This window comes from Bison bison, unplaced genomic scaffold, assembly GCF_000754665.1.
Source record: "Bison bison bison isolate TAMUID 2011002044 unplaced genomic scaffold, Bison_UMD1.0 scf7180017864473, whole genome shotgun sequence".
NCBI lineage: Eukaryota > Metazoa > Chordata > Mammalia > Artiodactyla > Bovidae > Bison > Bison bison.
The window spans coordinates 17,975,549-17,991,055 of record NW_011495034.1 but is presented as its reverse complement, the minus strand read 5'-3'; the positions used below and the strand labels follow the sequence as shown (position 1 = coordinate 17,991,055).

The 15,507-nt window shown below is 52.8% G+C and overlaps 1 protein-coding gene across 1 annotated transcript in view; it reads right to left on the bottom strand.

Moving 5' to 3' along the window:
* Window positions 1-567: 567 nt before the first annotated feature.
* Window positions 568-15,507, bottom strand: part of PLLP (plasmolipin) — a 31,352-nt gene continuing 16,412 nt past the window's right edge. Inside the window, exons 3-5 of the mRNA XM_010861972.1 lie at window positions 5,865-6,038; window positions 3,754-3,876; window positions 568-2,505 (exon numbers count right to left, since the gene is read on the bottom strand). Of these exons, the coding sequence (XP_010860274.1) occupies window positions 2,389-2,505; window positions 3,754-3,876; window positions 5,865-6,038 (414 nt within the window). The 3' untranslated portion in view covers window positions 568-2,388. The remainder of the gene's footprint in view (window positions 2,506-3,753; window positions 3,877-5,864; window positions 6,039-15,507) is intronic.

Genomic DNA, 15,507 nt, shown 5'->3' with positions numbered 1-15,507 from the left:
GTGGGGTTTTTTTTTTTTTTTCATCCTTTTCCACTCAGAAAAAAAGCAGCCAAGCCTGCTGTAGCTTTCCATTAGGAAATAGGCTTTCTGATTTAAAAAAAAAAAAAAACTTACTAGAACTCTCTCTCTGTCCACTCAGGAACTTATGTCATCATGTGCCACCTTTAGAGGGGCTTAGGTGTCTCTTCTCTTCCAAGGAGACCGTTGTTCTGTGGAAGAAAAGCTGTGACTAACCTAGACAGCATTATTAAAAAGCTAGAGATATTATTTTGCTGACAGAGGTCCATATAGTCAAAGCTATGGTTTTTCTAGTAGTCATGTATGGATGTGAGAGCTGGACCATAAAGAAGACTGAGCACCAAAGAATCGATGCTTTTGATCTATGGTATTAGAGGAGACTCTTGAGAGTCCCTTGGACAGCAAGGAGATCAAACCAGTCATCCTGAAGGAAATCAACCCTGAATATTCATTGAAAAGACTGATGCTGAAGCTCCAGTACTTTAGCCACCTGATGCAAAGAGACTCATTGGAAAAGACCCTGGGGCTGGGAAAGATTGAGGGCAGGAGGAGAAGGGGACAACAAAGGATGAGATGGTTGGATGGCTTCACTGATTCAATGGACATGAGTGTGAGCAAACTCTGGGACACAGTGAAGGACAGGGAAGCCTGGCATGCTGCAGTCTGTGGGGTCACAGAGTCGGACACAGCTGAGCGACCGCAACAGGTATGGCCAGCATGAGAAAGCGCAGTGTTTGGCCCCAGCTTCGGAGGACACTTGCCTCTTCCTATAGCTTAGGCCTCAGCCCTGGGCAGCACTGTTCACCCACACAGCAGGGGCTGAGGACTTGGGGGGCATCGGCCTGAACCACAAGGTAGTTGTTTGACAAAGCATGTTAACATCTCCACCCAAAGAAGCTGTTTCAGGGTGTCAGAAGCCTAGATGAGGATTTTGTTTTCTCTTAAGCCTCAAAAGAAAATAGGTTGGTCCTCCTTAAAAATGCTCTTCTTATGGCTTGATCCTGCAATGACTATAATTTATTATTCAAACTCTGAGGAACTGGAGAGTAAAAAGGGATGCAGTTAATTGTCATCCCAGGACAACAGGCCCAAACTAGGCCTATACCGGGCCAGCTGGGAAATGGGTATCTGACTTAACCTACCCCCTCCACTGCCCCTCTCCCCCAGAGAGGAGCTCATCCACAATTGTTTGAATCTAGTTACACTTTCATTGTTCCCAGTTTTTTAAGGTGGGACCAAGGGGTGCCCAGAAATGCCTGTGGCTTGTTATTCAGAGCATGTTGTGCTGTAGTAGGAAAATAAGCTCAGGGGGACCCCCGCCTGCTGCTCCCCCTTCTCTCTACTATCAGCTCCACACACTAAGCACCTGGATTGTCTGATCTCTGAACTTCACAAGCTATCAAGGTAGGTATATCAACCGATTGTTTGAATCCTCGGATGTGAAACCCACAAATACAGAAGGCCAACTGTACTGACTTAGGTTGCGGCTTCCTGGTGTTTATAAGCATCTCTAACTATGATTCCCCAACTAAGTTCCAAATAAGTTCTTCGGTCTTTATTTTTGTAAAAAACAAAAAGTTACCACCACGCACAGGGCAGCTCACCAGCAAGGCCTTACTTTCCCTCCCGTCCCAGGTGCCTAATTAACAGCGTCAGGGAGGCAGTCAGCATTGATGTTAGTTTCCCCAAAGGGAAAATGAGAAAACAAGGGCTTGGGAAAGGGAGGGAAGCCTGGATCAGATTTTCATCACTGAGAGTCTCTTAAAACTGATTTGTTTTAAATAACTGGTACGTTCGAAAGGCAGGAAAGGAAAACCATGCTGTCAGAATCATAACCCTTTCTACATGCTTCCCTACAAGTGAACATGTTGGCTTGGGGGAGGGTCAAACCAGAATTAATGTTTTCAGGAATCAGAATGGTTTCATGGGTTTGCTCAGCTTTCCCAGAACAAAAACTAGGATAAATACTTGATGCTTGTTAGGCTTATTCTATGGTGGGTCAGGGGCTGTGGGTGTAGAGTTCACTGTTAGTGTATTTAGTGCTGGCGAGAAGGCTAGGTCTCGGCCTTGGACACGAAGTCCTAAGGACAAAGCAAGAGAGTCCTGTATCCCCCATCACCTTCTGAATATGGAGGGCAGAGAGGACTATCTTGGCTGTTGGCCTGTCTCCAGGCCACATGCCTGCCAGAGGAAGGGTCCTGATTCCTTGGGAGTGTCGGGTGAGCCCGAGGAGCCTGATGAGCAGAGATGAGCATGCGTAGTCTCTTCCAGGCTGACTCTGTACAGGGTGCAGACTTCAGGCTTCCGGAGCCACCTGCACTGGGAGCAGGCCGTAGCCTTCCGCCCGCAGTGGCCCACGGCACAGGTGCTTTAGGCATAGCCACCAGCCATCTGACTGGTGGCTGCATTGCTGCCTACTCCTCGCCAGGCCTGGAAGCTGAGGAAAGCGCTCACTCCGTAGGCAATCATCACTAAACACGAAAAGAACTGAAAGAGAAGACACAGAGGTGAGTCTGTCTGAAGCACGGCATGTGGGGCTGGGGGCCACAGCAGTGAAACACAGAGGGTAGGCACAGACAGGGGAGCCAGAGCCCCTCAATTAACCGAATGAGCCACACCAACTCCTGCTTACCCGTACAGTCATTTAATGACTATGAGGCTGATGGGTACCAGGTTCTGGGTACTAACTTTGCATTAACCATACAGGCAAGGTGTGTCAGACTGAGCGGGAAGCCTGGACAATATGCCAAGAGTGACAAACGGGTAGGAGCTGCTGTAGACACAGCTCTGGGATTTCGTTTTTTAAACGGCAACATTCGAAAGCTGCCCTAGGAATATTATGTAGTTCACATTCCAGAAGTCTCCATGTCTCTCTTCTGGTGACTGAGTTCACAGATTTCAAAACCATCCTCACCAGGAAGAATGAGGAAGCCCAAGTCCTGGTCTGGTCCTACCCGGGGCTCAGTCTAGGTGAGTCCCTTCACCGCTCTGAGCCTCAGTTTCCTGGCCTGTCAAAAGGGTTGGCAGTCCCTCTCCCCCCGACCCTCCTGTCTTCACACATACAGGGAGTGGAAGAACACTCATGGGTGATGCATGCCAGGTGTGTGGGGGTTCTGACACTTTACCCGACATGGAGCCCAAGTTTGGGTTGCCTAGGAGAACCTGAGTATCTCCCAGATAGTTTAAACCAAAGGGTTTTTGCCCATGGCTTTCTCAAAGGTGGATGATAGAGAGCTTCTAACAGACTCTCGAGGAGACATACAACCCTAGATCAGTGTGGCACAGCAAAGTTCAACAGGTAGCCCAAGCTTCACTTGCCAGCCCAAAGCATTTCCCAAGCATTCTGGTTCCTCGGGGTTTTGCTGTTAATTTTGGACACCTGGTGGCTCAGTGGTAAAGAATCCACCTGCCAGTGCAAGAGACGGGTTCAGTCCCTGGATAGGGAAGATCCCCTGGAGAAGGAATGGCAACCCACTCCAGTATTATTGCCTGGGAAATTCCATGGACAGAGGAGCCTGGCAGACTGTGGTCCATGGGGTCACAAAGAATTGGACTCGACTTAGTGACTAAGCAACAACATGGACACCTGTGAGTCCACTGGGAGCTGGAGGGTGACTGAGCATGTGTCAGGTGCCTGGCCTGGGGTCAGGGAGCAGTGGGAGCCCAGGGGCACAGACCTCACTTTGACCCGTCTCCCCTGTAACTGCTGAGGGTGCCCCAGGGAACCATACTCACGGAGGCTGCTGCACGCTGGTTATACGGCCGGCTGCCCTTCAGGGATGTCAGCTCAACCGAAGCAGAGCAGGTGATGAAGGCCGTGATGTAGAGAACAGTGGCACCCACGTTAAATACCATTAACTGGGGGTTGGGGGAGTGGAAAGAACAGGCTTAAGACATGAGACTCTTATAGTAACTATGGAACTTCCTGTTCCCACTGACACATCCCTTCAGTAGCCAGAACAGGGACTAGAGCTTGAGGAGGAGGATGGAGACCGCATGGGTTTTTCCCACTACAAGGGCCTCCAGAGACAGAGGTCTACACAGGGCCAGCCTGGAGGCCCTATGAGCAGAGAACATAAACAGACTGAAGGCTGAGAGATGGGGGGCTAAAGTGATCTGGCTGGAACATCAACAGATCCACGTGGTAAAACTCACTCCTGATGGCAAGAGGCCAAACCGAGCCTGTCTCTGAGTACTCCAGCTGAAGGGCCTGCTCCTCCGTGGTGGCTCCCCGCCAAGCCTGGTCCTTCTCATGGCCCCTGAGGGCTTGGCTCTGAGGCCGACCCTGAGGTGGGGGGGCGCTGGGGGGCCCTCACATCCCTACCTCTGCCCTCAGTGGGAAGAACCTATGCCTTCTGGCCACATCCTAGGCTCTAGGCCCCACGTCAAATGCCATGGTAAAGACCCTCAGCTGGCTGGCAAGGAAGGGCCCTGGGCTAACAACCAGTCCCAGGTCCCATTTCCCCAGTGCTTGGTCCCTGGAGTCAATTCTTAGCAGATCTCTTAGCCCAGCCAGACAGCAAACTGATGGCCCTCGGGCATGTTTGGTTTATCTCATATTTTTAAAAAATTACCAACATTCTAAAATTAGATTTCATATAAAAACTAAGATTTCATATAAAACTTTCAATCTTAAAATATCAAGATTTGGCACCTGCATTCCCACTAACAACAGTTAGAGCTCAGTAGAGGCGGCTTCCTATGGACCGGTTCTCCAGAACCCCTCCTGACCTACTTTACTCGTATGTCTTTATGGCCTCTTGCCGGGCCCTAAAGGGAGCCTGTAGTCCCCATCCCAGAAAAGCCCGATTTGGCAATCCTAACTCCGCCTTATCTAGGAGTGTGAGGCACTGCCCTGCCATCATGGCCTGGGAAAGGAGCCTCTCCCATCAGCAGCTGTGACTGGAGCCCCACAGCAGTGCTGAGAGACACCAAGGCCCTTCCATCTCCGGAGATGTCTTTCTTCAAGGCTCCTAGGACACAGGGCAGGGGTTGGACCCCGTCCAGGAAGTCAGGCCACTGCCTCGTCACCCCAGGATCTTCCCTCCTAGCCCAGTGCCCACTGCAAACACCACCTGGCTCCTACCAGTGATGTCAAGATCTAACAAACCCGGTCTGTCTTGAGGATGACTCACGTTTCCTCAGCTTCAAAAGTCATTGAATTGCAAACAATGCTGCCTAGTCCCAGCCTTGCTTGTCTGACAATCACGTGCCTCTCTCGCCTCTCTGCTCGCTGAAAGCCTCAGACCCCAGCTGCAGGGGTTTTCCGGGCTGGAGAGAAAAAAAGCCCCAGCAGTTTTCTCTGTGTCTGGCCAGGGTACTTCCTATGGACACTCTCAGCTCTGTGTTCTAAGGAGACTGACCTGGGCAAACTGAGGACACCACCCTCTGCCAGGCTGTGGGGGCCTCACCCTGCGCCCAGCCCATCCTGCACACACCAGCCCAGCCTCGGTGACTCCTGCCAGCTCATCCCAGCCTGCAGGCCCAGGGCTGCCGGTCTGGGCCCAGCCAGAGCCACAGCACCCCCAGAATCTAATCCCGACTGCCCACCCCCCAAAAAGGAAAAATATTTTCAAGATCCCAAACAGCACCTCACTTGTACTCCCTCCGTGGGAGAAAGTCAAGCCTGAGTCATCCTGGATTCAAAGCTCTCAGCGCTCAGAAAAAATGGACACCTGAACCATTCATCCTCCTTCCCCCATCCCCATTCAGTTCTACAGGCCAATGAGGACTTCAGTCAACCCCCAGCCGCCACTTCTCACTTAGGGAAGGTCACATTGTCACAGCCTGCCCAGAGGCAGAGGGGTCAGCCCAGAGCCACCCCTGGGGCTCCTATCCAGACTCACCACCAGCGGCCAGGGCACCATGTACAGCTTCATGTGCAGCTGAAACAGGTAGAGGACAAAGAAGATGATTGTCACCAGCCAGAGGAAGACAGCCACGAACATCACCCAGCCATAAGACGGATACAGGTGGTATGGAGTGTCAGCAATCAGGGCCCACACCAGCAGCCCCAGCACCTGGAGGGGATGAGACAGAGCCAGAGTCTCCCGGAGTCCCCAGCGCTCAGGCCGAAGGCCACAGAGCAGTTTCCAGGCCTTCACCATGGGGCGCCCCCTGCAGGACACATTTCTCATTGGCCCGAGAAATATTTATTTGGCTTTTACCACATGTATACAAAGCCCTTGCCTGGTAACTTACCTCCTTCAGACCCCAGCTGAAATAGTAAGTGCTCCAGGGAACCTTCCCTACTCCTCCAGTCTGGGCTCCAGAGCCCTCTTCTGGGCTCACATGGCCCCTCAGGCACCACCCACCCAAGACGAATTCTGTTTCCTTCCCCAGACCAGAAGCCACAGCAGCACTGCCATCCACTCGGCTGCCTCCAGGGTGAGACCCCTGCAGCCCTGGAGAGGGTGGTCTCCCGGGCTCATCCAGTTCCCCAAGAAAATGACTGGCTCATTCATAAGTGCATGCTGGCACCCAGGACAGGACCCGAGCTCGGCCAGGGGCTTAGGAAAAGCTGCTGAAAGAAAGATGAAGTCACCAGCACATCCCTGAGGCAGGGACACAATCACAGAGGCCCGGAGGGACAGTGACATCTGCCTGGAGCCCCACCAAGCCCCCTCCACCTAACCTTCTCTGACTCTCCTAACTGCCCGATACAGGTGCTACCATCCCTGCCTTCCAGGTGAATCTGGGCCTTGGAGAAGCAAAGGGACTAGCACACCATTTGTATATGGCAAGGTGGGCCCCAACATCCCGGAGTGTGCAGAGTAGCTAACACCACGGCCTCCAGAGCCGACTGCCTGAGTTAAAACCCACTCCTCTTGCCAGCTGTGTGACACTGGGGCAACTCACAGCCACTCTGTGCTGTGTTCACAGCACAGAGCATGAAGAGCATACTTACTCTATAAGGTCAGTGCCCATGAGGGTTCATGTATATAAAGGAACTATTCCCAGCTGAGGACGCCATGCTGCAGGGAATTCTACACAGGCAGGTCGGCTGACCCACCTCAAGGGCATCCTGGGGAACTTGGCAGAGTGGTACCTTACTTGCTCAGGAGCAAAACCCCCCTCTGCCTGCTGGTTTGGAGGACAAAAATTTCCCCAGCTTCCCAGACAAGAGAGAGCTGTCACTCACCCCAGAGCAGCCAGAAAGGGTCCCCTAAAGTGAAAGATATTCAGTCATATCCGACCCTCTGAGACCCCATGGACTGTAGCCTGCCAGACTCCTCTGTCCATGGGATTCTCCAAGCCAGAATACTGGTGTGGGCAGCCATTCCCTTCTCCAGGGGATCTTCCCAACCCAGGGATGGAACCCAGGTCTCCCACACTGCAGGTGGATTCTGTACCATCTGAGCCACCAGGAAAGCCCCCAGAGAGGGTCCCCTGCCAAGGACCAAAAGGGAAGTTTCTGTATCAGTCCCCCTCCACGTGTGGGGCAGGGCAGGGCAGGGGTGACCCTAGCTGAGGCCTGGAGTCCACGAGCCCCTTTGACAGCTTTCCTTCCCCCCACCACCGGAAGTGAGAGGTAGAGCCCTGGGCTTGCCAGTCAGCTGCTGGGCTTTCACCCTGCCTGTGTGGTGGGAAGTGTCCCCACCTCTGTGCAGCTCCCCAGGGCACCTCTAGTCCACCCGCTAGAACCCAGACCCCTGGGTTTTGGGCGTCGCTGCGTCTCCAGTGCCCTGCAGTGCCGAGCACATAGGACCTGCTCAGTAAACACATGCTCAGGCGCTAACAGGCCTCAGCTTCCTTATCCAGGAAATAGGGGCTAGACACCCTTCCCGCACAGGTGCTGTGTGTTATAGGAGGACTCAGGTCTGAGTCGATAATATGCTCCCAGCCTTGCCTCCCCCCACGCACGAGTGGGAGTGGGAGACTCAGGGAGGCACCCTCTTCCCCTTCTCTCCAGGTTTTTGCACCCGCCCCTCTTCCTCTCCTGGGGGGGAGGGGTGAGTTCCCAGGGATGCCCACCTGGCACTGCACCCCGCCAGCCTTCCTGCCCCACCTCCAGCCTCTGGTGCTCTCCTTCAGCCACCACCAATAGACCAGGTGGCCCTTGGGGCCCAGTGTGCGGTGAGGATGGTGGGGCAGGGAGTAGGGCCTTGTGGGCAGTCACACCACTGGAGGGGAGTCCTTATCCATGAGGACCCAGAGTCAGGGTGTCTCAGCCCAGACCCCCAAGCTTTTACCACTCATCCTTCGGACAGACACTGCCTTAAACAGACACATCAGTGGGGCCAAGAGCCCCCAGACCCAGGGGAGTCACTGCTCGAAAGGAGAAGAGACACCCCTAAAGCAGCAAGGCACAGGACCCTTCCAGGGACAGACAATTATCTCCTTGTCTTTTTTTTCTGGCCATGCCACTGGGCGTGCGGGATCAAACCCATGCCCCCGCCCTGGGAGCGTGGAACCCTAACCACTGGACTTCCAGGGAAGTCTCTAATTATCTCCTTGCTTTAAAGTAGGGTCCTTATGGGCCTCCATGCCATCATGTTGCCTGGTTACAACTATCTGAAAGGAAGTTAGAAAATGCAGTGAGTTAAAAATCACGAAGGGAATGATTTGGGTTTACGTTAATGTACACTTATCAATTGGTGGTGTTATCACTCATGGGCTTGGTCACAAATAACCACGTAATGCCCTCTGGCTCGTAATGTGCCAAGCCTCAGGTAAGCACCTTCCCTTTTATTTCACTGATTTTCCCATAACCCTTTCATTAGGCTTATTTATTAGCCCCATTTTTCAAACAGGAGCTCAGAGGAAAATGTGTCCATGGTCATCTGTGGTCACCCATGAGTCAAGGACAGGGCAGGGCAAGACTTGAACCCAGGTCGACCCTTCTCTGAAACCTGGTCTACTAAGAGTTACTTAGTGATGTACAAAAAATGAGGACACTTGGGCTGGCTCCGAGGGGTGAGGCCCAGCTGGCATCCCGGCTCCCTGGTCTCTGCCTCTCCCTCCTGCTCAGCCCTGATTTCTAGATCAGCAAGTACAGCCTCTGGGAGACAAAGCTGCTGGAATAAGCAGTGAGAATATCTGGCATCCCTCTGGCCGTGCCTCCCTGGCCCTGTGCCCAGGGAGCCGCCTCGGTTTCTGCTCTCCAACAAGGAAGGTCCATCTGAACCTGACAGACTGGTTTTTCCCGTCCCCTCACCCCCAGCCCCAAGAATCTGCCAGAGCACCCCAGTCCAGGATAGGGCACCCCCGCGTGTGCTGACCCTCTGCTGGCCATGGGAAGCTGGGCCCAGGCCTCATCTCTAGAATGTGCAGGAGCTGCTGGACCCTCCCTCCTGCTGTGGACCCACAGTCCAGCTGGAAGAGGCCAGAAGACTTGTCTTACAGTCCAGTCCAGAACGGTAAACCCCACCGTGCAGGGGAAGCAGGGGAGCGGAAGGCAGAGGGCAAGGCAGACAGCCCTGACTCTGCCACCTGCCCGCTGGGCTTCGTCCAGGTCCTCATGCAATTCCTAACACCCGCTTTCTGAGCACAGGCCCCACCGTGTGCCTCCCTCTGGGTTCACTCATTCAACAAGTATCTGTTGTGGGACTTCCTGGGTGGTCCAGGGGCTAAGACCGTATGCTGCAATGCAGGGAGCCCAGGTTCGATCCCAGGTCAGGGAACCAGATCCCACAAGGCACAACCAAGAGGCCCCATGTCACAACTGAAGATCCTGCATGCTGTGACTAAGACCTGGTGCAGCCAAATAAGTAAAAACTTTTGAAAAATTGTAAAAGCCAAACATCTGTTGAGCACTTACCACTGTGTGAGCGGTAAACATGGGAAGCCCTGCTCTCCCAGAGCTCTCACTCTACAGCTGGGTTGGGGGGTAGGGGAGTCAGATAAAACCCGAGTACACGAGGGAAGCACAGGAAATGTGTTATGGGGGAAAATTCAGCTGAGAAGGGATAAGAAGGTCAAGAAAGATCTCACTAGGACATGAGAGTGGATGTGGGGGTGGATTGGGGGGGGAGTTGGCAAAGGGAAGGAGCCAGGTGAGAAAGAGCAGAACTCTGTGCTTTAACAAACGCTCGAGGTCCCTGTCTCTTGCCCCCATGTTCCTCTGTCCCCATGCTTCTCTACACATACACCTGTGTGTCTTACTCTTCAAAGACTGACACAGACACACACACATAACAAACATGCACAGAATGAAACCTCACCCCTTGGCCCTTCCAAACACTGAGGCCCCTGTCATGCCTCCCCAGGCACCCCCTGCAGATGAACCAAGAGAACTGTCTGGAAATCCTGAAGGAAAAAAATATATATATGCCCTTTCCTTCTTGAAAACCTTAAGATTTCAGATGAAGGATCTTGTCTTTAAACGACAACTCCCCTGGTGGCTCAGACAGTAAAGAATCTGCAGGAGACGGAAGTTCAACCCCTGGGTTGGGAAGATCCCCCGGAGAAGGAAATGGCAACCCATTTCAGTATTCTTGCCTGGAGAATTCCATGGACAGAGGAGCCTGGTGGGCTACAGTCCATGGGGTTGCAGAGTTGGACATGACTGAGTGACTAACACTGTCAAAAAGGTCACATTTACACATGCTCCAGGACGTTCGCGCTTCCAAAAATTTTTTTCTCAACTGGATAACAGAGATTTTTTTAAAAACCACCTGCTGAGTCAGAGAGGAAAGGGATTAGTCACAAATGCCTGACCATGAGGCATTTGGTTGGGGGCAATCAGTTGGGGGGGGGCGGTGCAATCCAGGGGCTGAGGTTTTTATAAGAGGGAAGCTGGACATAGAGACACACACAGAAAGAACATCATGTGAAGATGGAGGCAGAGATCCGAGTGATATGTCTCCAAGCCAAGGAAAACAAAGGATTCCTGGCCAGAAGCATGGGACAGACTCTCATTCAGGGCCTCCCAAAGGAACCAACCTTGCCAGCACCTTGACTTTGAACTTCTAATACTGTGAGACAATAAATTTCTGTTGTTTTTTAAGTGACCTAGTTCGTGGCAATTTGTTATGGCAGCCCTAGGAAACGAATACATCTTTCTTCGCTACTCTTTGAGGCTAAGAATGGCTGTTATGATCTGACTTAACTGGGAGATGTTGGCATTAACTGATGAAAAGTTGGTCTATTGACTCCCTGGGTTCAAGCTCTGGCCCTGCCAGCTTACAAGCTGTGTGACCTCCTGCAAGTTGCTGAGCCTCTCTGTACCTCCCTGTGCTCATCTTCAAAATGTGCCGACCTTACAAGGGTAGATGTCAATGAAGTAATGTACGAAAGGCACTCAGACCAACACCCAACACAGTCTTGACACTCAGTACAGGCCCTACTGTCATCATCACTTCGAGGGGTTAGAACCTGGCTTTCCAGTCCATTCTCTGCCTGGCTTCCTGCAGTGGATAGGGTAGGAATAGCATGTGCAGTTCCTAGGGGTGTGAGGCTTAGTGAGATGAAGGTATTTAACCTTAAGCACCAAGCATAGTTCCTGGAAGATAAGGGTCACCTCCCCACACCCACCCCACCCCCACCCATCAGTGTGGCCCCTCCCACCTTTCAGATAAGGCAGCTGGGCTTATCCAAAGGTGGTGGAGATATGGAGGTGAAGGGGAGCAGAATGCAACCCAACCTCACCTTAGGACTCCTCCTGCAGCTACACTCCCTCCACTCCTCACAGGCTAAGGGTCCCAGGGCAGAACCTTCACCATTTAGACCTCAGCCTTCCCCCTCTGTACAGCAGAAGCAGGGAGGTCTGCTCAGCGTTCTCCAAGGCTCTTCTCAGTCTGAGCCCTGATACTCCTCAACTCAGGCCTCCTCCAGGGGTACCTACAGCCTTTCCTCCCTCGTACTGACTGAAGGGACTCTACCAATCCCAGGAGCACTCGATAACTCCTCTCCTGCCCCAAGACGGTCACTCAACTCTCCTTTAATATTCTCCATTCTCTGGGCCGAGTAAAGCCCTTGAGATTTGTTGGGTGGCCTTACCGTTGTTGTTCAGTCGCCAAGTCATGTCCGACTCTTTGCAACCCCATGGACTGCAGCATGCCAGGCTTCCCTGTCCTTCACTATCTTCCAGAGTTTGCTCAAACATACTTACATTGAGTCGGTGATACCATCCAACCATCTCATCCTCTGTCCCCTCCTGCCCTCTATCTTTCCCAGCATCAGGATCTTTTCCAATGAGTTGGCTCTTCACCTCAGGTGGCCACAGTATTGGAGCTTCCAATGAATATTCAGGGTTAATTTCCTTTAGGATTGATTGGTTTGATCTCCTTGCAGTCCAAGGGACTCTCAAGAGTCTTCTCCGATACCCCAGTTTGAAAGCATCAATTCTTTGGCACTTGGTCTTCTTTATGGTCCATCTCTTGTAGCTGTACATGACTACTGAGAAAACCATAGCTTTGACTTTGTCTATATAGACCTTTGTTGGCAAAGTGAATGCTCTGCTTTTTAATATGCTGTCTAGGTTCATCATAGAGTCACCTAACTTTTTTGGCTTGTGTTTTCATCTGACACATAAGAAGCTTGGGGACATACCCCAATGCTGGTCACCTTGTTAGGGGAAACACACCGACTGAAACCAGCCAAACTGGTCAGGCACCACAGTAACTCACAGTGCGTGAGTTATTTTACAACAGGAGGTCCTGGTAAGGAACACAGGACTAACACGCCACCACTAACCAGAAGAATTTGGGAAAGGTCAAAAGGAGATGTCACCGCTCAGTGTCCGACCACCTCCCAGAATCCTTCTCACTGGTACCCGTCTTGGCTGAGCAGTGCATGCACCACCAGAAAGGACCCTGAATCAAGAGTGATTGGCCAGAGACAATGAATTGGCCTAGAAATGAATCCTGTCACCATCAAACCCGAGATCACAAGCCACATGGCAAAGCAGTTCTGGGTTCCCTTACCCTCCTGCTTTCCTCTTGGACGCCCTTCCCAATAAAGTCTCTTGCTTTGTCAACACGTGTGTCTCCTCGGACAATTCATTTCCGAGGGTTAGACAAGAGCCCACTCTTGGGCCCCGGAAGGGATGCTCCTTCCTGCAACCACCTCATAGGCATGTCATGCAGGTAAAGAAAGGAAAAAGTGAACAGTTGTAGAGGTTGTGAGTGGCTAGGAAGGCTGTTAGACAGCCTGGGGCTTAGAGGGAGCAAACCCGAGTTGGGGGGTGGGGTGGCAGGAGAGGGGACACTGTGCCCCAGAGCTAACATTGTGGTTTCAAACTCAGCAGCCACCGAGGCAGGCAGGTCACAGAAATGACTAAGGTGGGCCAGGGGAGGTCTGTGGAGCTGAGAGCAACCAGCTGATGTCTGGGGGAACACAGGCCTGGGATATCCAGAACTTTTTTTTTTTTTTTTGGATTGTACCCACCACACAACATGCAGGATCTTAGTTCCCCAACCAGGGATTGAACCCGTGCCCCCTACAGTGGAAGCACAGATCCTTAACCTCTGGGCCACCAGGGAAGTCCCAAGAAGTTCTAATTTTTAAAGATATATTAGAAATCCAAAATTCTACATGAAATCTTCAGTTTTTTAAACATTGGTAATGAAACCAAATGTTTTGGGAACAATTTGAGGGCGGGGCCCATCCAACAGCCCCCAGGACTCCCTTCTCCCCACTGCACCTTCCAGAAAACTGAGGTCCAGGGGACCACGTGAACCCTTCCTGGGGTTTCCCCGCACAGGGATGCATCTGGGCAGCTCAGGACACTCAGAACTTGGCCTGGCCCGGCCCGGCCTCCACCCCCGCTCTGGCCCTTCTCCCTATGGTGAAAGGGACTTTATGGGGACAAAAAGCCACCCATTGTGTCACAGGAGACAAAGGCGCAGGGGACAGAGGCGCTGGGCGGCGGGGTGCCACCACAACTCCACACCCCACCTCCTCCCCTTGCAGAGGGGTAGGCTCCTTGGAATTCCCACTGTGTATTCTGCAGGCCACGCCAGGGCAGGTTCATAACCCAGCCTGGGGCCAACTGACCAGGTCTGGGCTGTTACCTAACTCTGCCAAACCTCCCTTTTGTCACCTGAAAAGCAGGCACAAAAAGTTACCACATCGAGTCACTGAACAAACTCTCCCCCAAGGGCCCACTCTGTGCCAGGCGCTGTTATAAGCATCAGGGAGTGTGGGGCGGGGGGAGAGAGCCAGGCAGCCAGGGTCCCCACCCACAAGCACGCAGCTCCCAGCCTGGGTTGCCAAGGAGGAGGGGGAGGAGGGGAACACTGACTGAGGGCCTGGGTCACCTTCAGGGCTTTCCAAACAGAGCCTTTATCACATTGCTTCTTATTCCTGAGTCCTGAGTTAATTAAAGATGAAAGAGACCTCTACACTCCTACCCTCACAGCCCTGCCACCCCCAGAACCCCCTAACTGGGACCTCCAGCCCCTGCATGCAGACTGAATGTCAAGGAGCTCACTGCCACCATCTTCCTCTGGGGTCTCTCTTGGGGTTCTAGAAAAACCTTCCTAACCTGAAGCTCAAGCAGCACTCTGGGGCCAGAGACTAAGCAGGTCCCCTCCACATACAGCCCCAGGTGTGTGGAGGTAGGTGGGGGCCCCCTGAGGCATCGCCAAGGCCTTCCTTCCCTGGGTCCCAGAGGCAACAGCAACACAGCCCCTCAGTGAGGTTCCAGAAATTTAGACCCTACCTGCCTGCCTTCCCACCCTCCTCCCTTCCCTCCACTGGGGTCTCCTGGTCTCCCCAGAAGGCCAATCTGTGCCTTCTCCCCAGCACAAAGACTCTTAACAGCCACACAGAGCTATCCCAGGAAGGCCTTAGACCCCTTGAAAGCCCAGGTCAAGTGCAACTCAATTCCAGCCCCTCCCCCCACCCCGCCCCAGTGCTTCACTCCCAGGAAGCCCAGCTCTTTACATAAAGCACACGGCCCATTTCACAGATGGGGAAACCAAGTCACTTGGAAAAGATGAACCTCGCCCAAGGTTATGCACAGTTAATGGTGGTGCCAGTTCTGTCACTCAGCAGATAGAGAGATGCCCAGTGGGGAACACAATTCCAAATCCCAGAAGGTAGGGACATTCCCTGGAGACTAACTGGGAGGGAGTATCAGTGCCCTGGAGGTGGGAGCAGAGAAGGGGCAGGGGCGGTCCTTGAACCCTGAGGGGATGACAGAAGCAATGTTTTCAGCACCCTAGTCTGCTCCCTGCCATTGGCCCTCCAGAGAGAGCTGGCTGCAGGGATCACAGGCACTTCACAGTCCCATGAGACCTGGCCTCTCTGCCTGCTGGGAATAGGGTTGGGGTGAAACCATTTATCAGACTGGGACTTGAACCCATGTGCTGGAGCTCGAACCCAGCCAAAACCCAGCCTGGGACTTGAACCCACGTGGCTGGGACACTAACCCAGCCAAAACCCAGTTTGGGAAGCAGAAGGGAAGGTCCATCTTCTGTAATTCTGGATACCCGATCTAGGGGCCCCAGGGACAAGGGAGGCTCCTTGTTTTAGTCTACATGGGCTGAAATCCCTACGTAGCCATCTTGATGCAGAACTGCTGTAACTGGTTCCTTAGCCTTC